The following is a 24,889-nucleotide window of genomic DNA, read 5'->3' on the forward strand; positions in this document are numbered from 1 at the left end:
AAATTACCTTAGGCAGGCTTGCTGTAATGGATTTCCTCTCTATGTATTTTTTGCTGCATGGACCATGCCTATTCTATGTTCTGTGCTATGCATACAGATAAACAAATCATAAACACCTGCCTTAAGATTTCTGTCCTTATTTCCATCTGTAGGAAATACCAGTTATAGGCATTTTACATTTATTAATCTGCTTAAGATATTTTACCAAAAATCCTCTTCAATAATGAATGGTCCTAATATCTATATTAGTTTCACTGTAGTTTCACTGAATTCGATGAAATTTCCATTCTAATGGAGATCTTCCCATACAGAATATACGGTAGTATTATCAGAGGATAATATGTTATCATACATTTTCCAATCTGATATATTTTTCTGTCACTTTGAATCTTTAATGCTTCACACTGCAAATTAAAGACAATGATGGGGTTTTTTGAGGCTTTTTCCAACAAGAATCTGAATTCAGTGTATAGCTTTTATCACAATTCTATGCACTTTTTGCTATTTTTCCAACATTTAGAGAAATCATTCTAAATATCAATACAATATGAATACAACATAAATATTTAATTAATAATAAACACCTGCTATAAGGCATACTAATTTCCTCTTACTCAAATTGGGTCACATATCTTTCTTTTCATTGACGATGATTTATATAATGAAAGATTTATCTAAATCAAGAGGAGAGAACAGCTCTCGCAAAAGGACGAAAGGGGGAAAAAAGTTCAAACTACAATGTACAAAGCAAAACCAGTTCCAGCCACAATATGACAACCATAATTATAGACTTACCAAAGATTTATACTTCTTTTCCAAAAGTCTAAACACCACTGTTCTGCTGTAATGTGCATGCTAAAATTGCAAAGAAATAGTGTGAACTTCAAAAATAGCTTTACTTTTGACTACAAAGTTAAAATTATCTCTAGTTCTGTTCCATTAGCAATCCTGTGCACAGCAACATACTTGATGAACTGAACTACAGCAGGCGCAAACCAACGTTACACTCAACTAGGCATTTTGTCTGCACTAAGGTGAGATGACCTTAATTAAAAAAAATCCATTAGGAAAATGGGTGACATATTGTAAAACAGAAGAAGAAAAAAATCAGTAACAACGCTGAAAATCTGGACTACATGTTTACACAATACTGTATAAATCATGAATACATGGTAAACTGCAGAACGCACTAATTCCTGGTCATGTATAACCTGTAGCATGTATAACTAACTGCACTTTCATGCCTTTCTTGCTCATCATGTATTCCACAGAACCATGTGCATCTTTTGATGAACTTCAGTCAACTACGACAAGGAAGATTTAAGCCTTAAAGAGCATAAACTTCCCAGAAATGTTTTAAGGGTAGTACCTGAGCAGAAAGGGAAAGTAGGATAGGGAAGGGGAAACAGAGAAAGAATGAAGGACATACATCCCTAAGAAATCAGACTTTCTTAACTACTGTGTTTATTACAGACCTTTATCAGATCACTGTAGATCTATGATACTAATATGCATAAACCAACTCCAGATGCATGTCAGACATTAAAAAGTTGATGTTTTCTGGTTTTGTTTTTGCTTACCGTCCATTTTTTGAACCAAACAGCTTTGATATCTAGCAGAGCCAAGAAATAGACTGGACTTAAAAGCTCTGGAGAGGCAAGATGACCAGGCTCAAGTTTTAGTGATAGCAGTGACAAGGTACACTCTACTATTTCTTCCATGTATCTTTCGACAAATAGGAAAAAAAATAAAAGAACAAAAACCAAAAATTAGTTAGAACTTTCCAAGAGTAACGTTCAAAGAAATTTACTGTTAATCTCTTATTGTTCAGATAAATAAATATCAACCACGCTGTCTTTAATTCGATCATATGATGTTATTAATACCAAGTGTCATGGTGTCATGGTGGATGACAAGTTGACCATGAGGCAGCAGTGTGCCCTCGTGGCCAAGAAGGCCAATGGGATCCTGGGCTGCATTAAGAAGAGCGTCTCCAGCAGGTCGAGGGAGGTGATTCTGCCCCTCTACTCTGCCCTGGTGAGGCCGCATCTGGAGTATTGTGTCCAGTTCTGGGCTCCACAGTACAAGAGGGATGTGGAGCTGCTGGAGAGAGTCCAGCGCAGGGCCACAAGGATGATCAGGGGCCTGGAACATCTGCCCTATGAGGAGAGGCTGAGGGAGCTGGGCCTGTTCAGCCTGGAGAAGAGAAGGCTGAGAGGGGATCTGATCAGTGTATATAAATACCTCAAGGGAGGGAGTGCAGAGGACGGGGATGGTCTCTTTTCAGTGGTGGCCACTGATAGGACTAGAGGAAATGGCCGGAAACTGAAACATCAAAAATTCCATAGGAACTTAAGGAAAAATTTCTTAACAGTGAGGGTGACAGAGCACTGGAACAGGCTGCCCAGAGAGGTTGTGGAGTCTCCTTCTCTGGAGATCTTCAAAACCCGCTTGGATGCAGTCCTGTGCCACGTGCTTTAGGTGTCCCTGCGTATGCAGGGGGGTTGGACTAGATGATCTCTAGAGGTCCCTTCCAACCCTAAGCATTCTATGATTCTATGATTCTATGAATAAATTTAATAGCAACATGTTGGTATTCTTCAAAATGACTATAGTTTTAAGTGCTAAATATTATACTTTATACTTAGTAAAAGATCTTAGTAAAAGGCATTTTTATAACAAAGCATTCAAAACGCTTTAAAAAGCAAGATAAACAACTTAATATGACCCATAACTCCTTTTTTTTGCCATTTCGTTATTCCATTTCTATTTTCCTCCTTACCAACAACCAGTTGTCTGTGCACCCTGTCACCATTCTTTTGTTAAAATTATATGTATTCACTACATGCACAAAATCATTAAATTTAGAAGCAGTAATACATTATTGAAGGTGTCGTACTTTTCAGGATGACGGATCCAGAAAGATGGAGCTTCCTTTTGGTACTCATTTAAAAGGCGTACCTGTTAATACAAGGGGTATAATTAAAACGCAAATAACACAGGGTTTTCCAGTTATCACAAAAATGGTGTAAGGTATGGAAAGCTCATGGATACCTTTTTTAGTAAACGATTTATATCTGTGTTAGATATATCCAGACCAGCAGAAATAGGAAGATAAAATTCTTCAGAAAGAAAATACAACTCCAAGTGTTTTGCTAAAAGAGGAAGAAGAAACAATCAAACTCTATGAAAATAGCGACAAAACAGACTGTATTAGACTGCTATACAGCAAAATGTAACCGATTTTCTGGAAATGCTTTAATCACAAAGATTTATATGTAATTTAGTGCACATACCTAAACTGGTATATACTTCTCTTGTCATATTAAATGGAGAGGAAGAAAAGGTTTTGGCATAGAACCTCAAAATTTTCTCCTAAGGGAGAAAAAGAGTCAGCAAGCAATGTATTATATTAAGACATACATAATGCACATACATGTATAGTGTGTTGCATAATCACTAATACATAGTGATGTTATTCTTCATATATTGCTCAGATAGCTCTACTGATGTGAAGCATATTTTATAAAAATGCACCATTTGAGGCCATGGAAATGTGTAGTCCCAAAGAAATTTCACTTAAATACTACTGATGGCACCAATGCAAAGCCTCACTGATCTGCAAAACAGAAGGTAATGATTATTACTGCACTTTTTTATTAATGCTACTTTTTATGTTATTAAATACACCAGTTACTTATAAACTAGCATTATTTTGAAATCAGTGGCAGACCTACTGAACTACAAAACAGAGGTACATGAGATCAGTTGGGATAAATTTTATATTCATTTGAGAAGTACTTTGAAACTGGAAAAAAAGGCCTGATTTACAGAATAAAGTCAATAAGTAGTTTAAATAGTCAATAAACAGTCATAAGCAGTTTAAAAGACTACTGTAATTTTCCCCTCATTGGTATCTGTGCATCACTATTAGCATCCTTTCCCACTGCCATGAAGTACATACCTGACTTAAACAGGAAATATTAACACGAAATGTTTTACAGAACAGTTTGTCAATATATATATTTTTTTCATTTTACCTTACACCTCTTCATTCCACGTTAAAAACACGTAAAGGAGTACATGTGTCTCTGAAGCCCTGTTGAGGCCATCTTTAAGCCAAGACCTCTTGGAACTGACAGTTCTTTTCCTCCAAACTAGTTTATCTGATACGTGCACAAATAACAACAATTGCCTTAGGAAACTGCTGGACTACCCATAACATACACGTAATATTTCATTCATCTCCAGTACTCTCTATTCTAGCTAAACATCTGGTAACTGAACACAGAACATCAGCTTACGCTGAAAGCTGCATCGGGGTCCGACAGGGACATCGTTAGGTGCTTACGCAGCTTGGGCCAACTCTCGGAGTTCAGGATGTCAGAGGGAGGGGCAGAGCACAGTGTCTGCAGTGCTTCTTGGCGCACCTGAAGCGGTCAAAGGATAAACACAACACAAATCTGTCAACGGCAACCTCTCAAATAAGCAACTTGCAATATCCTCTGGAAAAAGGACGGAACAAGTCTTGGATGCAGAAGAGAATAAGGAGTTCCAAGATATTTAAACTCGTATGGCGAATTGGATAAGCCACTACATCAGTGAGAAGAACATCTTAAGAAGCAATGAAACCATTTTTTTCCAATAAGGTTTTCAATACTGCATGGAAAAATTATGTTTATTTCTGTTTATATTCTGCTTTAAATCTGCTTGAGATTCTACAACTGAGTTGAGCAGATTTGTAAAAAGCCAGTAAGGAATTTTCACTTGAATTTTCATCAGCTTTATAACCTAAATAACTTCAAATAAGTGGGTTTGTGCTATTTACATACAAATGTCGTCTCCTCTCATTTATTGCATATTACTGAAATCAACTGAGGGGAGTTAAACAATATTTAATAGCATCAGATTTGTAACTGCCATGACTTCTTCGATTCCTGGACAATTGCAAGCAAATCTTACTGAGAGAGAGAGCTCTCAAAATAATGACTCTCTGAATCTCTCAGAAATAATGATGTTTCTGCAAGCTTCAGAAATATCAGCAGCTGAGTGGTAATCAGAGAGGCTATTAGAACTCCCGGAAAGACAAACCTAACTTGGACACTATATACCCCATTTGGCAGCAGCTGGCTGGCAAATCAGGAGGCCTATCTCTTTCCTGATAACAATATCACAAAGGATAACATGAAGTTATCAAGAGGGGCAAAGGGTATGCATAGAGGAAACCAAGCTTAGGAGATTTTGTTTTTCATACAATCTTTTCCAAATTAAAGAATGATCATCTATAATACATGATCACCTCATAAAAATATACTTCTTCCAACAAGAGCTTTTGAGACAGATATGAATAAAGAAATACTGCACTGAAGTCAAGACTTCCCCACAAACCATCAGAGACAAGCTTTCACTTACATACATAAGCATGAGATGGTTATGTACAGGCACTCTGTTTTCCAACAAGCTATAAACATTTGTTTGTATTAGCAAGTTTTTATTTCTTCCTTTAAACTTACCTCCTTTGGTTGAATAGGGTCAAGCCTTTCTGCAAGCAGCTGCAATTGTTCCTGATTCATGAATATATAACTCTGTAATACGCATTTAAAATTATGATTAGTATATCTTATTAAAGTGAACAGCAAAAGACTAAAAGCATTAGACTTCTGGATATCTTACTTACTTTTATTAATTAGTATTTTAACGTTTATCCTAATTTAACATCAAAATCAGCATTCTAAATGTTATCCGATTGGCCAAAGTTAAGTTTATAGCAACAGAGTTCCTTTATACATTTTGCTTATATTTTATTATAAGATATTTTATAGACTAAATAACTTCATTCAGTAACACAGTGTAGTGCAGCTGTCTGGAAAGGAACTGCACATTAGCTAGCTCTTAAGGTAAAAACACAAAAAAAACGATTGTTTTTCTCATTTTCTCATCTTTTATCAGAAGAGTTGAGCAGGTACATAAGAGGATTCTTCTATCTAGCATGCACTGTCTAGTATAAGATCAATACTCAAGAGTGGAAGAATAGCAATCCATTCCTTTTAGGGAAGATATGAAAGGGAGGATGAATCACTTTTTAAGGATGCCTCTCAAGCTCCACAGACTACAGAGGAACTAACAATTTTTCAGTTTCATGCTTATTTCATAACATAGAAAACACATTGTACTTGGTTGAATGAGGAGTCACTGTCAGAGCAGTTGTCTGTATAGTAGCCACTTTGACATTCTTTCTTAGTTTTACTATCCAGCTCCTTATTACGCATCCGATCTTCTTCAAACTTGTTAATCAAAGATTCTACCACAACCATCATGACATTCTTCAAGGCAAGCATCATTTCTCTGTACCTTCAAAGGAATGATGATATATAATATTAGTAAGCATTAAAAAATATTACACATAAAATCCTGAATAAGGTAAAATGTTACTTAGACATGAATGAACAGGAAGTAATGAAAAACAAATATCCAAAAATTAGCAACAAAAAGTATATATATTTTAGGTAACTGTATTTTAAAATTGTAATAAGATTTCTTTATGTCTTTCTAAAACTACCCAATGAAACCATGCCTAACAATCTTATACTAAGAGGTTCTTGAAAAGGAACAATATGAACACACCTAAAGGGAGAATCTATCTCTGAGAAAGTAAAAGATCAGCTCTGATCCTTGCTACGTTTTCTGCTTCTTCAAGTTCAACATGCAATTTTTCCTCTGATGTAAGCCCTCAGCAGAACCAATGCAAGAGAATACAACTTCCTGATTCAAGATTTTAAGTATAGCTCATGCACACAAAAGAATTTATTTTCAGCAAAACCAGGGTTTTTTTTTCAATTAAATTGACTGAATAATAATTTCCACATGGAACAATTCAAAATAGCTGCTGCCTCAGGGGAAAAAAAAAAGCCACTGTAAGACTTTGGTTTTATTTTAAATTATTTTTTTCTTAAGACTATTATGATTTATTTTATAGTCACTAAAGATAATATGAATTACTGTATTGTGTTTTAACATCCTTCTTCAACTCCGATTAAAGACGTAAGACACAGAAACATATTCAGTTAACTAGAGCTTCTATAATCAACTTTAATGAGCACAGGAACCATAAGTTCCCGATCATTAAAAAACAAAGCAATTTGAAAAACAGTCATATTAATAGCTGTTTTAAAGTTGAAAATAAAAGCCAGGTACCGCTGATTATGAACTCTTTTCTTAACATTAGTTACTACACTACAAGAAATAAAGAATATTTCACTAAGGAGTCAGATTTCATAAGACTTTTTTCTACTTAAATATCTTTATGCATCCTATCATTTCCACCAGAAAAAAAAATCTTGAGAACAAAAATATCCTTTAGGCCGACTTACACATTGCGACTGAATAACACACAGCCAGTGAAGTAATATCAAGCAGCGACTCTCTCAAATTGTACCTCTCCAACTCCAATCACAGTTGTTTCAATATCTTGACAGATCTGCTACCAAGATTTTTATGCAGCATCTCATACTCTTAATTTCAGTGTATGTTAAAACATGACAAATTGCAATCTAAGAACTAGGAAAATCTGTGATAGGAAAAGCAGTGATATTAAGAAAAAAAAAACCTTTTCTAACCTTTATAGTTGAGAATTTGTATTTTCAAATTAAGTTCTAGAGAAGAAAAACGAATACCAGGACCAGAAAGAAACAAACTTATGAGTTACATGTAAATACTCACTCCTTGGATTCACGGGTCTTCTTAGTAACATGCTGGACAAGAGTATCATAGCCAGATACTTCACCCTGACTTTGAGCAGAAGTACATTTTTCTGTTTCTTCTTCAACCACAGATCCCAGAGTATTATTTATATATTGTCTAAGGTATTTCACAAATTCATAACTGCAAAAAATACCCCAAAATAAAATGTAACATATTTCTTTCAGCTCATCTTCAAACATTTTCAGTATTATATTAATGTAGCTATTTTTTCTCACAGGTCTTATACTGTAACGTAAGTGCTGGATTACTGGATTTTTACTTATATTTATACATACATTAAAACTTCTCTCATGAAAACTAAATAACCTCGAAATCCCTGATGTCATAATATACGAGATACAATAACGTTTCACTGCTCTAAAAGGAGAACCTTTCACACTAGTTATGGAAACAGACACCTCCCCAAATGCATTACTCCTCAGGAGACATATTGACAGATCTATTTTTTGTTCTGCTGAATTTTTCTTTTTTACTGTAGGTGTCTTCACCTAAATGATAATGTTGCTTTCAAAAAATATATCATTTTTAATACCAACATATTTTCAACCAATCTTTTTTACTTTCATGTTTATTACCTGATAACCCAATGCTCAAATTCTGAATGATTACCAACGTATTAATAGTGCTGTCTGCTGCAACATAAAACACCATTTAAACAAGCTAAATCTTAAAGCATTTAGCACCTCAAGAGGAAGCAAACACATGATAATTAAAAAGACCAAACTAGCGCTTATGTAAAATTTCACCATTTCACCATTTACTTTTACCTAACTTCCACCACTAAAAGAATTATGCTCAAAGCCATACAAACTTAAGAGAATGTAGCTTATGCCATTCTTCTGAAATAACTGGCCAATGGCTAGCTTTTTCCAGAGAAGTCAGATCACAGAACTAGGGTTCTAATTAAAATTTCTTTAAGATTATTAAAGACATTATTTATGTCTTTTCTCCTGTTATTCACCTGGCACATCCTAGATTTGTCCTAAAAAAAAAAAAAAAAAAAGTACTAGAACTAACTAACTAAAAATAATCTATGTCTTGTAGTTTTGTAGTGTAAGAATAAATTTGGCTACTGTAGACAGGAAATAGGACTGTTGGCAGAAGAAATTCCAGATAACATGTCACTGAAATTACCCTGTCAAGTTTGATATTACAAAAAAAAAAAAAAAAAAAAAGTTAAGGGGTTTTATTCAGAATGTGCATTATTATCTGATAAGATATAGAAGGCTGAGATGCTATCAGCCACTGTGATCAATTATAGATTGAAGCCAAACAGTCTTTTGAAAATTTACCCTATTTTAACAAGCAAAGATATATTGCCTAGCAAGTGTAAAAAACACTGACTTTCTTGTTAGGATTTCTTCCGGCTTCTGTTTACCTGTGCATTTTAGTCCATTAAGAGTTGGCCAAGTGAGCTAGTTTTGTGAGTTCCTTTGTCACAAGCAGTTCCTCAATTACCACTACAGTCTAAATAACATATTATCAAGAGGGGGAAAAAAGAGAGAAAAAAACAGCTGAATTCACTTTATCCTCTATATTAACATCTTTCTAGAGTTGATTAGCCACAGGAAACTACATATGCATTCACACACATCAATACTAATTGTAACGATTTTCCATAAATATCATAGCTGAACACATTCAACCTCTTTAAAAACACTTAAAATTGCAAAATTATTTTTACTTGTGAAAATTTTCATCCGTCTCCTCCAAATGCAAGAGGATCTCTTCTGCACATTCTACTGATGGGGCTCCTGTGATTTTCTCCTTCACACTCTGCAGCAATTGTCTGAGCATAGACTGTAACAGAGCTTCATCTTCACTTGTGAAGTGAGACATCTGTATGAAGTAAATTGTAAGAATAACATACTATCATATTTCTCAGGGTTTTTTTTTATCCCACTAATATTCTAAGAAAATCATCAGAGCCTTAAATTATTACTTTTTTCTCCGTTATGAGCAGTATGAGAACATATTCTTTATCAAATACTTTCTGTCTATAGTCATCTCTTTTGATAAGGCCTAACTCCAGACAAACTAGTTTTGAAATTATTAAATCAGCTTTAACAGACCTCTTGGCATCATAGTACAATATTCTTAAAGCACATATTGCATTAAAAGAAAATCCTTAGTATTTTGGACACGTTAACCCAGCAGGTAAAAGACTCCACTGTAATTACTAAACAAGAGAACAAGTTAAGAAGAAGGATATGTAAGAAGTAATGGTTGTGTCTTTAAAAGAAACCTGAAAAAGTCTCTAAAATTCTTTTCATATGCTCATATACCCAGTTCTGATTTTTAGATTGCTCCCCTCAGACCTGCTGCAACGTCCATGGTCGAAGGGATCAAGTGAAATTGTCAGGGCACTTTAATTTCCCTGTGGTATTAACAGCCAAGAGACCTGACAGAGATGTGTCAATTCAGCGCTAAAACTACTGGGGGAAGAAAAAAAAAAAAAAAAGATGAGCAGCAGCAGTGAAAAATGAGAAACATCGGTCAGGTCTAGAAGATGGAGTCTTATCAGTTCAATTTTCTGTTTTCTTTTGTTTGTTTGTTTGTTTTTGTTTTTAAGGCTCCATTTCTGCTTAATTAATTAATCTAAGTTAATGGCTTAGCTTTTTCATATTCCAAGGAACACTTCCAAACCCTAGTGGCAGTTACATCTTATATATTTCTAATCTATTTGAGGAGAAATGATCTACAGTTTTTTTTGAGGGGGAAAAAAAAAGAAGGGTTAATCAAATCTCTATAGGCACCTGTGAATAAATGATACGCACACTTGGAAGAGAGAGTGTAATAAATCACTTCTTCAGACTTAAATAGATATAATCAGGTCCAAACAGCACCAACCAGCGGTGCTGCCCTTTTTGAGCATAATGGGTAATCAATTTAGCATTTCTCCATGGTAAGCGGCATAGTGGCTGAAGATATTACTTTGATATTACTATCTATATGAAGATATTACTTTGATATTACTATCTATATATAGTAATATATATAGATATTACTATCTATATTATATATATAAAATATAGATAATATATAGATATTACTAATATTACTATATATCTAATATATAGATAATACTATCTATATTACTTTGATCAAACATAATTCAAAATTAACTCGATGATCTTACCATAAATAACACTGAAATAATAATAAAAAAATCCCTTGTGATATTCTCTCAACTTCCTGGTTTGCAGTCCCTCTTTCTTACGAATTTTACCTTCTAGGTATTTAATTAGTTTGCTTTTAGGCCAAAGTAACTCATAAATCCTACATTTTGACATTACCCTCCAAAAAATTTCTCTTAGTGCTTTGGCATAACCAGACCTTTAAAAAAGTGTAAATATCTGGCTGTTGACCAGCAAGCAATGCAGAGCACCAATCCAAACCGCTTACAAACACAATCCATGAATACATGGATACCACAGGTCCACCTCCAGCCTGCTTTGAAGGGTGTTTCTCAGCTCACGCCGGCACCAGCAGAGATACTTATCCTAAAATTCCCTGGCAAAGGTTTAGCTTCAGCAGGCTCCACTCCACGCTCTCCACTCTGTTTCCCCACAAGATTTAAGTTGCCACACATCCCAATTGGAAGCATGGCACCGAGTTTGGGGCAATCTGAGTCTTTTTTTTTTTTTAATTCAGATTTTATTTCATAGGAACTATCCCAAAATGTAAAGAGAAAGACTGCCCTAAAGGTGGGTGCTTCCAGTTCCCCACTGGAGAAGCACATTTTTTCCTCAGGGATTTTTATCTAACGTTTTCAGGGAGGGCTGGATGGAGGAACAACCCAGCGCTAACCCCAGGCACAAACTAACGACTCCAGCGAACAGGAGGACGAAGAGACCAACGGCCTGGACTTCTCCCGCTTTGCGCCGCCGGCTCTCACCTCCCCACGGAGGTTCCCAGCACAGCGGACGAACCCACCCCTCCCTTTGACAACCCCCGACCTCCGGCTCGCTCCCGCCGCCGCCACCCCGCGGGGGACGGGGGGCAGGGGACGGGGGAGCGGCGGCCCCGCCGCGCCGCGCCGCGCTACAAGGGCCCTGCGGAATCACCTCGCGGCCCCGCCGCGGTTCCCGCCGCCTCTCCCGCGCCGCGGCCCGTAGCAACCGCCGCCGCCCGCCCAGTCTCGCGGGGCCCTTAGCAACATCGCGAGAGGCTCCGCGAGGCCGCGGCAGCCGGTGACGGGCGGCGGGCGGCGGGGAGCGGAGCCCTCTGCCAGCGCCAGCGCCCTCGGCAGCGCCATCGGCTCGGCACGGGGGAGGGCGGCGGCGCCGGCGCCGAGCGCCCGTGTCGCCTCGTTCCTGCGTCTTAGTGAAAGCGCAGGGTGTCTTAGTAAATAAAAATACTAGCGGTGACGTAAAAATACTAGTGGCGACATACTGCTCTGTGCTCCTCAACTCTTACCCTTGGGAGGAAGAAATGCCAGAAAACACTCCCCCCCTCCCCCCCCACATTCTCGTACAGGTTAATGCACCGCAGAGCTTTGAAAGTGGTTGGGTTTGGAAATGGTTTTCTAGTGGCGTAGCTGTAACAAGCTGGAGATGTGTTGCAGTTAATGCACAGATCATGGTTCGCCATGTCTGCATGTAAAGTGAAGCTTAATTCCTGCTGCTTTTCTAAAGGTTTTGATAATGCCTGATCTTCTGTAATGAAATGTTTTTTGTAGGTGAATCTGTAACCCCTTTGGTTAGGAGAGCTCTGCTTAAATGTAGGTGTTCACTTTCCCACAGTAGAACTGCTACCAAGTTGTGGCCAATTGGTAAAATGCAATAAAACTGAGGATTTGGGAATTGCCATTTACTGAGACTTACTGTCTTACTGTTAGTTCCTCATTGATTTTGATCTGTGGAGCCTCCCTGGTACTTCTAGCGCTCTCCTCCAAAGCTCTTACAAGTGTCCAGTGCCCTCAGATGTCCACAAAAGAGCTCTGTCTCACTGCTCCGCTGACTGCACCACGCAGAGGAGCAGGATCTTCGTTAAACTTGGATGAGGTGATTCTTGAATGTCATCCAGCTATGCTGGACCCTTCTTCTCTCCAGGGATGTCTCCCATGAGGTTCTTACAAGCAGATTCTTGAGCAAGTCTGCTCTCATGAAGTCCTGGGTTATAATCCTGCTTTTTGTCTTGTTCCTTCCTCACGGGATTCTGAACTCAACCATCCTGTGGTCGCTTCAGTCAGTGCTGCTCACTGACTTGCTGACTTGCCTTCCTTGCTCATGAGATCCAGCAGAGCAGCTCTCCTTGTCAGCAATTCATTCACCTGTGTTAAGAAATAGCCATCAGTGCACTCCAGAAATCTCCTAAATTGCTCATGCCCTGCTGTGTTGTCCCTCCAGCAGATGCCAGAGTGGACCACAGGTTGTTCAAGTTCCCCATGGGAACCAGAGCCTGTTAATGTCAGGCTTCTTCCAATAGTCAGAGGAAGGCTTTTCTTCCTTATTCGGTGGTCTGCAACAGATCATAAAATCATAGAATTGTTAAGGTTGGAAGGGACCTCTAGAGATCATCTTGTCCAACCCCCCTGCACACGCAGGGTCACCAGATACCCAACACAGTGTTGCCGATACTGGTCTGCCAGCTAATCCTGACTCGCAATCTGTCACCCATCCCCAGGCAGCACTGCGCCCTCCCATGGACTCTCATACATGTGCCAGCTCCCCCTCCTCACTATCCCAGCCTGTCCTCCATAAAGAGCCTGTGCACTCTCCAGCTTTGTGAGCTATCCCACCATGTCTCCATGTGCCCAGTGTAACTGTGTTTTTATGGCTGTGCACAAATTTCTCATTTCTCCTGTTTGCACCCTTTGCTGTGTGCATTACTGTATGGGCACTTCAGAGAAACACTCTTGCACACTGGTTTTCCAGAGAGGGTGTGAGAGCTTTCCCCACAGGGCTATCGCATAGGCACTTCTTTGTTGCCTATTTTCATGCATATGCTTGTGGTGATTCCACTTCTGCCCTGTTGATTACGGTGTTGTTTACTAAGTTCCCCAAATTTAGAGGAATAAGTAGGTTTTGATTGCTCATTGCATCGTGATTTGTTCATATGAACTGTAAAGGACACTGGTCCTTTCAAATAATCTCCAATGTTCCATTTCACAGAGCCTGAATTTGTGCCTATGCACTTGAGGGAAATGCTAATGCATTTCTACAGTGACTAAATGGACATGAGACTGTCAGGTTGGATCACTTAGTACTTTCACCTCTACTCGTAAGGCCTGTGCAAGGTCTGTACTAAAGTATGTACGTAGAATTTACATGTGTTCAGTTAGAAAACTTCGATAATTATGGCTTTAGTCTTAAGATACATCAGATGAGTTTGTACCTGGCCAGTGAGAGCTAAGCCAAGATAGGTCACAGACAAGAAACAAAAAATAGAAGTTGGGTCACTTCTGTATGTAGTGTGGAGTTATACTTTAGTTTTGCTAATACTACGTAAAGAATGAAGATCTTACATTGTTATTCCTGATTTCTTACTTTCGAGGAAAACAATTCGAGGAAACTGACAAGAAATCAATAGGACTCTCACATAACATTGTAAAGCAACAATAACAATTAGGAGATTATAGGAATATAATTTTATTTAGACATAATTAGAACTTCTATTGATAAGAAAATGTAGTGAATTTAGATTCTTAATTTCCAGCTATATTTTATGAAGAAGTTTGTAGTAGATACTCTGTGCATGTTTGGAAAAATAAAAAAAAAATAAGGCTTGAACAACCTACATTTTCCTTGTAGAATTAGCTAGTGGGGCTGAGGATCAGTACATCAGATAAAATCTACATTGAAATATAGATTTAAATATAGATTCTACATTTCAGATGTAGAAACTGAGAGGTAATTGTCCCGAATCTTAACATTTCAATGAAAAGTTAAATTTCCAAGTGAAAATCAAATGGTTTTCTGATCCACAATTTTTTCTAGGTGAAACTTCAAGGAACTGAAGACATATGTGTCACTGAGTCCTAACGGCTTAAGGCAAATCTTTCAGCATTGGTGTCCTGCTTTTTTTTACTGGCAAATGAGGATAATAAAATTAGCTTTATATGCCATTATGAAGATTAATGTCTCTATTTGAAATAAAACACAATAACCCAAGTGTCATCACAAATTTATCTTCTAGTTGGGGACTTTTCTGTCATGGGTTTCCTGAAGGTGGCAGCAATACTCAACAGTTGTATGTTGGTTGACTCTTGAACCTGTTGAGATGGAATATTGTAATTGTTTTAATGTAAATGTATAGAAGAGCAGTTCTGATAGGACTTTAAAATACTCATCTGAATTAATAAACAAGAAACTACATACAAGTAGGTGCCTATTTATTATTATTTATACCTTACAAAAAATGTGATTGCACAGATGCTAGTTGTGCACATACTATGAGCAATAGCAGAGTAAAATATGAAGAAAATATGTTGACTGGAGAGGAGGTGTTGTTTGTTCTTCTGTCTGGTAAAAAATAAATGGCCAAAGGAATATACGTAAAGTAAATATTTAATATTAATTAATTAATAATAATTAATTATTAATAATGTTCCTCCGCAGGTGCAGGACCCTGCACTTGTACTTGTTGAACCTCATGAGGTTCCTCTCTGCCCAACTCTCCATCCTGTCTAGGTCTCTCTGAATGGCAGCACAGCCCTCAGGAGTGTTGGCCACTCCTCCCAGTTTGGTGTCATCTGCAAACTTGCTGAACGTGCACTCGGTGCCCGTGTACAAGTCATTCATGAGCAAATTGAAGAGCACTGGGCCCAGTACCGACCCCGGGGGGCCACGACTGGCCACAGGCCTCTAACCAGACTTGGCCTCATTTATCACCAGCCTCTGAGCTCTGCCATCCAGCCAGTTCTCAATCCACTTCACAGTCCACTCATCCAGTCCATACTTCCTGAGCTTCCCCATGAGGATGTTATGGGAGACTGTGTCGAAAGTCTTGCCGAAGTCAAGGTAGACAACATCCACTGCTCTCCCATCACCCATCCAGCCAGTCACCTCATCATAGAAGGCTATCAGGTTCGTCAAAAATGACTTCCCCTTGGTGAATCCGTGCTGGTTACTCTTGATCACTTTGTTTTCCTTGACATGCCTAGAGATGGTCTCTAGGATGAGCTGCTCCATCACCTTTCCAAGGATGGAGGTGAGGCTGACCAGTGTGTAGTTTCCCGGCTCCTCTCTCTCACCCTCTTTGAAGACTGGAGTGACATTGGTTTCTTTCAGTTCTCAGGCACCTCTCCCGCCCTCCATGACCTCTCAAAGATGATGGAGAGCAGCTGAGCAATGACCCCCGCCTCCCTCAGCATTCTTGGGTGCATCCCATCTGGGCCCATAGATTTATGGGTGTCCAGTTTGCCTAAATAATCCCTAACTCAATCCTCCTTGCCCAGTGGATAGTACTCTTCTCTCCCGTTTCTCTCACTTGTCTCTGGGCTCTGTAGTTCATGGAGACTAATCTTAGCCGTAAAGACAAAAGCAAAAAGCCATTTAGTAACTCTACCTTCTCTGCATCCTCCATCACCAAGGCATCCTTCCCATTCAGCAGCAGACTAACATATTCCCTAGTCTTCCTCTTGTTGCTGATGTATTTGTAGAAACCCTTTTTGTTGTCCCTGACATCTCTCGCTAACTCTAATTCCAAACAAGCCTTGGCCTTCCTCTTTGCATCCCTGCATTCTGTGGCAATGTTCCTATATTCTTCCCCTGTGGCCTGGCCCTTCTTCCACATTACGTACGTGCTCTTTTTCTCATTAAGTTTACCCAGCAGCTCCTTGCCCATCCACACAGGTCTCCTGCCCCTCTTGCTTGACTTCTTTCTTGTCAGAATGCACCCATCCTAGCTTGGAGAAAGTGGTGTTTGAATATTAGTCATTTCTCCTGGACTGCCTTTCCTTCTAGGATCCTGGCCCAGGGAATTCCTCCAAGGAGCTCCCTGAAGAGGTCAAAGGCCATGTTAGATATCTGTGAGACCTTTATGCCTGCAAGTCTGCTTTTAGCTCCGGATTTGCTCTGACAATGCAGCATCCCGCACAGGTGCCTCTAGCTTTGGTACTTTTGTCTCACAAAGGCCACTTCTGAGTAAAGGACTTGCATGCGCTATATAGTCTTCTTGCCATTAGAGGCACAGAGCAGGTACAGAGGTTTCTGTCTTAATGAGTTCAAATGCACTTCCAAAAATGTCTTTGATTTGAGGACCTGAACATCTCACCCTGCGAGAAAGGTAAGGAAGAATGCCACTGCTTTGAAATACAAGTACATATGTGAGTGATTCCTCACATAAAGGGACATGGAATAGGAAAGCTACAATTTAAAATGTGTGTTGATCTTACAGTGTGCTTCCTAAGACATCTATTCAGCAGACCTGGTGGTCTTTTGTTCTGTCTGTACATAAGGACTCCCATGGGTTAGAGTCTTGTCCTCCCCAACTACTGTCCATACTTCCTTTTCATCTTTTTTACAGTATCTCTGATCAATAGTAACTTGTGTCAGATTTTCTGCAAAGCTTGGCATTAATTCCTGCACCTGCCACACTGTGGTTTCAGAACTTGTTCATCAGCTCTTCTCAGCTGCTGATGTAGAGTTCTGCTTCAGATGCCTACAGTTAGTCCTCTTCAGATTTCTGTCTTCTGTTTACCTAAAAAGTGTCAATGCTTTCAAATCTTTTAGTAGCCCGTTAACCCACCTGTACTCTAAAGCTTGTATAAAGGATTTTCTGTAGAGCAGTCACACCTTCTCTATGCTCTCCTTGCCATTCTTCATATCAAAATTGTATCCACCACAAAATACTAAAACTTTACTTGCCCCGGTTCTGAATATCAATATCAAAAAATCTAATTTTTTCTCTGGAGCACTCTGTAAGAGTGCTTCCATAATCCAAATGTTTGCAGAATCAAACTTCAGGCATTTGCTACTTAACATTTATTTTGTATTATATCATTAATCTAAATTAATATAAATTAATGTAAATAGACTTTCTTTTAAGGGTCTGTTTTGTTTTATTTTTCTCTAGGAACACAGATTAATCTAACCAGATACAAAGCTTCTTCTCTTCATTTCTGGAATTTCTTTAAAAGGATTGAAAAGTAACAAAACTTCGTTCTCAGAGCACCATTTTTATAATGCTCTTAAACCATTTTAATAGTGTTTGCATAATAGGACAGAATTCGGCCTTTTGTTTGCCATGCCATGTTCTTCTGTAAATACGTTATATATAGTGAACATAGAACAATGCCTGCTTTATATTTTTAGCATTTGCATCATAGCAAACTTCACCCAGTAAAGTGATGCTTTAAATAAAAAGCATTGCTTTTTTTTTTACACTGTTTATTTAAATTCAGTAAAGCACTGCATTTACATTTTTTTTTAACTCTCTTTAATTTCAATTAGATTATATCTGGGGTTCTACAAATACATGCATGAACAGTTAATGAGTGCCTTTGCATTAAAAAATCTAGTCTTTAAATGAAGACTGATTTTAAGATTGGTAACGAAATCTGTCGGGTGACAGAATCTCAATGATAACACACAAACATCCCTTAATATAATGAATCTTATTTCTTTAGAGATATAGAAGTTATGTGTTACAATTTTACTTATTTATTTATTTGTTCATGTTAACAGGCCAGACCCATCTATGGTATAATTCCATCAAATTTTAGTGGAATTATGTTAAAGATGATTTTGATTCAGTAAGTCTGTAAATATATTTCTCTGTCACAAGTAATAATACAATCTCCAGGAACAAACAGAATACTTAGTATTTTCATTGGCATTTATTCTAGTGTTCTCGTAGCAGGAGTAGAAGTGCAAAGAGACATGGTTTTAGCAGTTCGGACTCTTTTCAGCAAGGAATAAAACAAAGATTTCTTGGTACAGCTTCTCAGCAAGTATTACAGATTTTGTAATGCATACATTATCCCAACCTAAGTCATTGTCCCAGAAGATTATTGGCAAGGAAGCCAGATTTTACTTTATTTTAGTACTCCAAGAAAAAGCAATTTTCATGAAAGCTGTATTGTCTCCTTCCAACCACTGAATGTTATGGCCTAACATCAAATGTCTTGTTTTATTCTTTATCTCTAAACTAAGAAAATCGGATAGCTTCTATCCAATATAAGATAATATAGGAAAATAGGATAATATCTATATCTCCTCCCCTGCTTTTCTTTATGTCAGAAAAGTCATCTCTTCAGCCTGATTAAAGGACCAACCTCCTCCATCTAGGAAATTTATTTGAACATAACCAGTTTGGCAACTACCTGTTCTTCCAGGGCAGAAGTTTGTGTAAACCCACCAGATGGGAATCTCTTGATTCAGAAGGTATCTTTTTTCCAAGCTTGTGAGTCCTTGTTTAGTGCAGCAGACTTGCAGGTTTCAAATCAGTACCAACTGAGGAGAAAGAGAGCTTTGATTCTGGGATGGGAAAGGCCAGTTAGTGGTGAGAGTCAGGAGCTTCATAGCCTGCCTATATTCAAAGGACATACAAGCACATTTTGATTTTGATTTTGAATCTAATTTTCAGTTCTTTCATATAATGAGTATCTCATCTGTAGAATGGGGTTTGTGAGTTTATGGCCTGATTGAAGGCTGATTAATCTCTCTGGAATTCTTGGATGAGAGCTTGGTAGCAATGCAAAGTGTGCTCATAATGCGTCAGTCAGTTAATATTTTAAAGTCTTTTCCGCTTTTGGGATGCACTTTCGGCTCAGCACAGTTTTCTGGGCTACTACCAGAAAATAAATAGATGCCTGAAAGGAAGGATCCATGTGGATATAAACTATGAGCTGGCATATGTCAATTAACTGATTCATACTGACAGATCTATGACAATTTTCGCCAGTGGAAAATCCACTCTCATTTTCAAGGAGGATGCACTTACTGCTGAGTAGCTCTTGGCAAAGTTCTCAAAAAGCTTTAAAAACATTCCTGCTTAGCTTTCAGCATAATTACACTAGCTTCTTCGATGTTTTATGCTGTTTATAGCACTAAATAATTGTAATGCTATTGTGTTTCATACTCTTTGTTTTACTGTTTATGCGCCAAATGGTATTGACGTATATTATATTGTATATAACTCAGGACAATAAACATAACATTGCAAAATCAGAGTTGCTGCATTTTTTTATTACAGGTAGGTTGCCCACTGTGATGAAAATAATACAAAAATGTTCCCTTTCTTCCTACTTCTTATTCAAGAAATAACCCATGGTAAATTAGGTACAATTTTCATGGAATTTCATACAAACATAGATCTTGTTATAAAGTAGGAAATAAGGTCTGCTAGAATTTTATGGCTTTTACACCTGATTTTTAAAATTAGCTTTTCCTTGTAATGCTCTGCCTCAGAGGGTACTTGGAGATCAGTGTTTAGAGTTGCTGCACATTCTCAGTTGTTTTTAAAGGTAATGAATGCCAAGAATCTCATTTTGCAGACTTGAACTATTTTTTCTTCTCTTATTTACCCATATATAGTATTTGTACAATTTAACTAGAAGGTTCCAATTCCCATCTCACAGGGATTCAGATACCTAGCTGCATTTACGGAGGTGAGTTGTCCTCTGCAGATGATTAGAATTGTTTGCAATATTGGACCAAGAAAAAAAATACACTTCAAGGATGTAATTTTATGCACCTGATTCCAAAATGGGAATTTTGGAAAAAATTGAAAAAAATATGAAAAAAAGGAACTATGAAGTTGCATTTCTTAGACAGCGTATGGGAAGTTTCAGTGACCCAAGGCCCTCAGCTCATTGCTGTTTGCTCATTTGTCTTCCCTCAAAGTGCTGAGCAAACAAACTGCAGGTAGCAAATCTCTCCTGAGGGAGAGAAAGAAGATGAAGATTGCTTGAATAAACTCGGCAAAGCTCCTGATATTCTTTCAGAGTGTACCTTAGCTCTGTATGAGGAGAGACTGGCAGTAGAAGATCTACATATTGTGAATCCTCCAACTTCGGCGACCCCAAGTTGCCTTCTCCCAGCAGAATATCCGTATCAGTAGTCCTTCATCTGACCATAACAGGGAGGGGAAGGAAGTTGTCCAGCACAGAGCTGTTCTGTGCAGTAGAAGATAAATAGCCTGAAGCTGAAGAGGTCATTTGTTTGAATATCTCAAATTGACAGAACAATATACTGGATGAATGTAATGAAATTTATTTCATGAGCTCATTATGTAGAAAGCAAACAAGGCTCAATCCCTTTTCAATAGACTAGCCTAAATTCTTAATTGTGTAATTCACTACTTCATTAGTTCACTAATTAATGCACTTATGAAAAAATAGTTCCCTAGCTGGTGTCAAAACTGCTCATCCTTCCTCCTCTGCCACAATACAGGTGTCCCCTGCACTACTCCTGGAAACACGAGAGCCTCAGCAGTCCGGCAGAGTATCCACTTCACAGCCTGTTTGAGTGAGCTGTACTTGCACCTTCCAGCTCAGGTGTTTGGTCTATAACATCCCCATGGTAATTTCAGTTAGAAGGCAAAATCTTGCTTAATGCTGAAGGGTTTCAGTCTAACAATGAGCTAACTTGTTACTACTTGTAGTGGTTACTACAAGGATAGCAGACTTTGCTCTCGCTCTTGTTGGATATTTTGTGTACGTGTCAGTCTTGCTTAATGCTGCTCGTCACAGCATATACCAGGCCCTAGCATGAGCCAAAGCCTTAGTGCGAGTTAACAGCCACAGGAGCTTGATTCTGTAGCATAGAAAGGCTAAGTAGTGATGGGAGAGTGTCAATATTTCTACTGCCGCTGCTCCTGAATCCAGTGACTATATAAAATGCATAAAAATAACACTAGAGTCAATCCCATCACTTTATTCCTAGTGGAGTGTCCTAGTGATCCTTCAAAATGAAGCTCCCCCTTGTTGATTTTCCCTTCCTCCTTAGAAGGTACTATAATAGGGATAGGATGCCAAGGATATATCATATCTTCCGCATGATATGATATATCAGCGCTCTTTTTCAAGTTGCCACTTACTTTGCATAAATGCTTTTCATTAGACAGATGTAGCAAATTACAACAAATTACAACTTTTGTACACATGGCGTGCAAAAAGGAGTGAAAGGCAAACTTCATCAAAAATGTGTAAGAAAATGCTTAGATGTGCTGTATTTTAGGAGTTTTATCTAGAAGAGAGGCTGCATGATGGAAAATTTCAATGAGCCTTTTACATCATCTATCTGTCAAAGATGATTTGTGTGTTATTTAAAAAGTTAGAAGAACCTGTCATCTCCTAACACTACATTGCTTGTATCAGAGCACCAAAACTCTGTTCATAATACATAATGCAAATTCACTTGTCTTGCATAATTTTTCCAACGTCAGTAATGCCTGCTTTGTCTGGACACTCATGATTTAACAGCAACATAAGACAAATAGAGATACTTTACCTAAATTCACTTTTTCTCTGGATTTATGCTAGTATAACTCAGCTATCAGAAAGAAATCCTATCCATCTACCTTGGTGTTAGAGACATAACCATGCTTGGGACTTTAAAAGGGAGCACAGGGCAGGTTGCATGAAAGAAGGGCCAGCAGAGGCACTCTGCAGTCATCACTATGCAGCCTGCTGCAATTGCCACCGCCACGGAATTTTAAACAGAGCGACTGCAGCTGCTCATTGGGAACAAGCAAAGCTGTTCAAGTGCTGATTATTCCAGAACAGCTTGGTCAAATTAATTAATAATCAGGTGTGAAATTAATGTACACCTTCTGTTTTCCTCTAGTACTTTCCCCATGTTACTAATTTGCTTCAGCATCACCAAGGTATACAGCAGATTTAAAAAAAAAAAAAAAAAGGGAGAGAGAGAGAGAGAGAGAGGCTTGTAGGTATGAGCTAAGCTTCTCCTCAGGTAAACTTTGCAGTATTTACTAGCCTTTTCAGTATTGTAAGGAACTTTGTCTTAGTTCTTTAAAGTATCTGAGTCCTTGATGCTTAAATATTGTTAGTGTCCCTTTAACCAGGATTTGATTTGATGTTAAGAAAAAAAAAAATAGTGTTTTGTCTATGCATTACAGCACTGCATTTTTCCACTGTGGCTTATTCTGTGTGTTTGCACTTAAAGTGCATTGCTTGCAGGTTTTCATATAGGATGTGCTAACAGCAAATAGTGTGAGCTGATGCTAGGGCATTATACTGTGTATAATGTAAAAATGTGTTGCTGCAGGGGTTTTACATTTTTCTGCATGTTAGGCAGAGGTTTTTCCTCAGAGGGAGTTTCTTGTGAATTCTTGCTGTGAGCAATCCATAAGTGAAGCTGACTATAACTGACATCCTTGATATGGGCAAAGAGGTACTTAATTATAGGCCACACCAAAAAAGAGTACACTTTTGTCAAATAATAGTTTTGACCGTTATCTGCCATTCAGGATGTGTAAAGACATGCTGTACCTCTGAAGGTTTCTAGAGTTCAAACTAGAGTTTGAATCTCTGTTCGTCTTTAAAGGTGAGCACAAGGACTTTTCAGTGCAACTCACTGTTTAATATGTGTAAGGCTATAGCCACGCTTGGTTCTTATCTCACGTCATTGGCTCAGACTGGAAGTTTATTTTTCCATAGTCTTACTGACCCTTTGAAGCTTTCGGGGCTACTGGGCAGAGATGAAGATATGCTTAGCGCAACAGCACTGGTGTAAATGTGGAAATTGCATGAGAGTAGATAGAAACCAGTCTCAACTGCTTAAAAAAAAATCAGTTATTTCAACAGTATCATATGGAAGGTTCTATGTAGGACAGAAGAAAATAAGAAATATCTTTTTAAGCAGGCAAATGTCCACAATCCTTTTCCCAGTCTTATTTTTTTCCTAAATATATTTAGTCTGGTAGAGAAGCTTAACAGAAATTCATGAGATTTCTTTTTTACTCATTTTGATTTTATATGCTTCAGAAATTTGCTTTGTTCTCATCTTGTGCTGAAAGTGTTTTTTTTTTTTCCCACAGAATAACTAGCAGATTCTATAAGTCTATATTCTATAAGCTTCTTTCCATGCAGCTTGAGAAAAGCTTTAATTTTGGTTAGCTAGAAACATCAAAATGGAAGAAGATGATGACTTTTGACATAGTATATCTGTCTTTGAAATAGCTCATTTATAATGTAAATAATTGTCCAATCTCTTCTAATTGCACATACTAAGTAAATAATCTGAATAAAGTCAACCTGCATGTCAATAGAGGGACCTTTGTGGTCCCTAAGCGTGTTTATTTTATTGATGTACTAAAAGGTAGCACTTACCTTACTTTGAATTTTACCATCAAAAGATAAAAGAAGAATCTGAAAGGTAAATGCTTAGACTGCTTGTAAACCACACTAAGTATCAGTGATGAGTAATAAGAATATATTCCAACATTTACAAAGGGTAGTATTTGCATATAAATCGAAAGTATCATTTACGTAAAGATTTTTAAAAGGCTGATTCATCAAAAATAAGTTACAAAATAGTTTAGGGTTAAACAAAATCCAAATATCATGGCTGGATTTAAGTGGCTTGATTATACTTTTAAATGTCTGGCTCTGTTTCCACAGTCCTGATAATTTTTGGAAGAAAGAAATTTCATTTATTTCTACTATTTATCCCATTTGAGTAAATATTGTTACAGAAGTGCCTGGCAGTGGGAGACAGACAAAATTTTCCACTAAAAACACTACTGGCCAAATGCAGTGTAGCCCCTGATGAGGGACAGTCCCCTTGGCAGTGGTTACACAGTCTAAGTAAGTAGCCTGTGACTGGCCTTGCAGCCTCCCAGGAAACCGATTTTAAAGCTGCTTTTGTGCAATTAAAGAGAGATGATTAACTCATAAGTTAAATTGCTATTAGCACAAATTGCAGCTCATAAATACAGTTGTCAATATATTCTATTCTGCAAATAACACATTAGTGGATTAGTGGAAGACATGGGTTTTTTTAAAACATTATAATGACAATTTTGTTAAGAACTTTCTAACTATAGAGTAGTCTGACTTTTCCCTAAGGATTTCAAGGCCTGGTATAGATGGATAGTTTCAGAGATATATATGGCTTCCTTCTGCAGAAGGAAACTTTGAAATGTTTGTCACAGTTGCAACTAATCACAATCTTGCAGATTCCTTGCTGGTTTTGTAATAAAAAATTAGATTAAGCCC

At 37.8% G+C, this 24,889-nt stretch overlaps 2 protein-coding genes across 2 annotated transcripts in view; both read right to left on the reverse strand.

The window, feature by feature from the left end:
* TBC1D32 (TBC1 domain family member 32) overlaps positions 1 to 9,620 on the reverse strand; it is a 61,185-nt gene extending 51,565 nt beyond the window's left edge. The window contains exons 1-10 of the mRNA XM_088521984.1: positions 9,446 to 9,620; positions 7,720 to 7,881; positions 6,174 to 6,351; positions 5,514 to 5,585; positions 4,305 to 4,430; positions 3,297 to 3,375; positions 3,055 to 3,155; positions 2,900 to 2,961; positions 1,581 to 1,725; positions 796 to 855 (exon numbers count right to left, since the gene is read on the reverse strand). Coding sequence (XP_088378110.1) covers positions 796 to 855; positions 1,581 to 1,725; positions 2,900 to 2,961; positions 3,055 to 3,155; positions 3,297 to 3,375; positions 4,305 to 4,430; positions 5,514 to 5,585; positions 6,174 to 6,351; positions 7,720 to 7,881; positions 9,446 to 9,600 — 1,140 coding nt within the window. The 5' untranslated portion in view covers positions 9,601 to 9,620. The remainder of the gene's footprint in view (positions 1 to 795; positions 856 to 1,580; positions 1,726 to 2,899; positions 2,962 to 3,054; positions 3,156 to 3,296; positions 3,376 to 4,304; positions 4,431 to 5,513; positions 5,586 to 6,173; positions 6,352 to 7,719; positions 7,882 to 9,445) is intronic.
* Positions 9,621 to 11,824: 2,204 nt separating this feature from the next.
* Positions 11,825 to 24,889, reverse strand: part of LOC148595212 (uncharacterized) — a 37,089-nt gene continuing 24,024 nt past the window's right edge. The window contains exon 9 of the mRNA XM_088521985.1: positions 11,825 to 12,083. Coding sequence (XP_088378111.1) covers positions 11,825 to 12,083 — 259 coding nt within the window. The remainder of the gene's footprint in view (positions 12,084 to 24,889) is intronic.

This window comes from Tinamus guttatus, unplaced genomic scaffold, assembly GCF_059628265.1.
Source record: "Tinamus guttatus ecotype Peru unplaced genomic scaffold, ASM5962826v1 Tinamus_guttatus_pri_ptg000141l, whole genome shotgun sequence".
NCBI lineage: Eukaryota > Metazoa > Chordata > Aves > Tinamiformes > Tinamidae > Tinamus > Tinamus guttatus.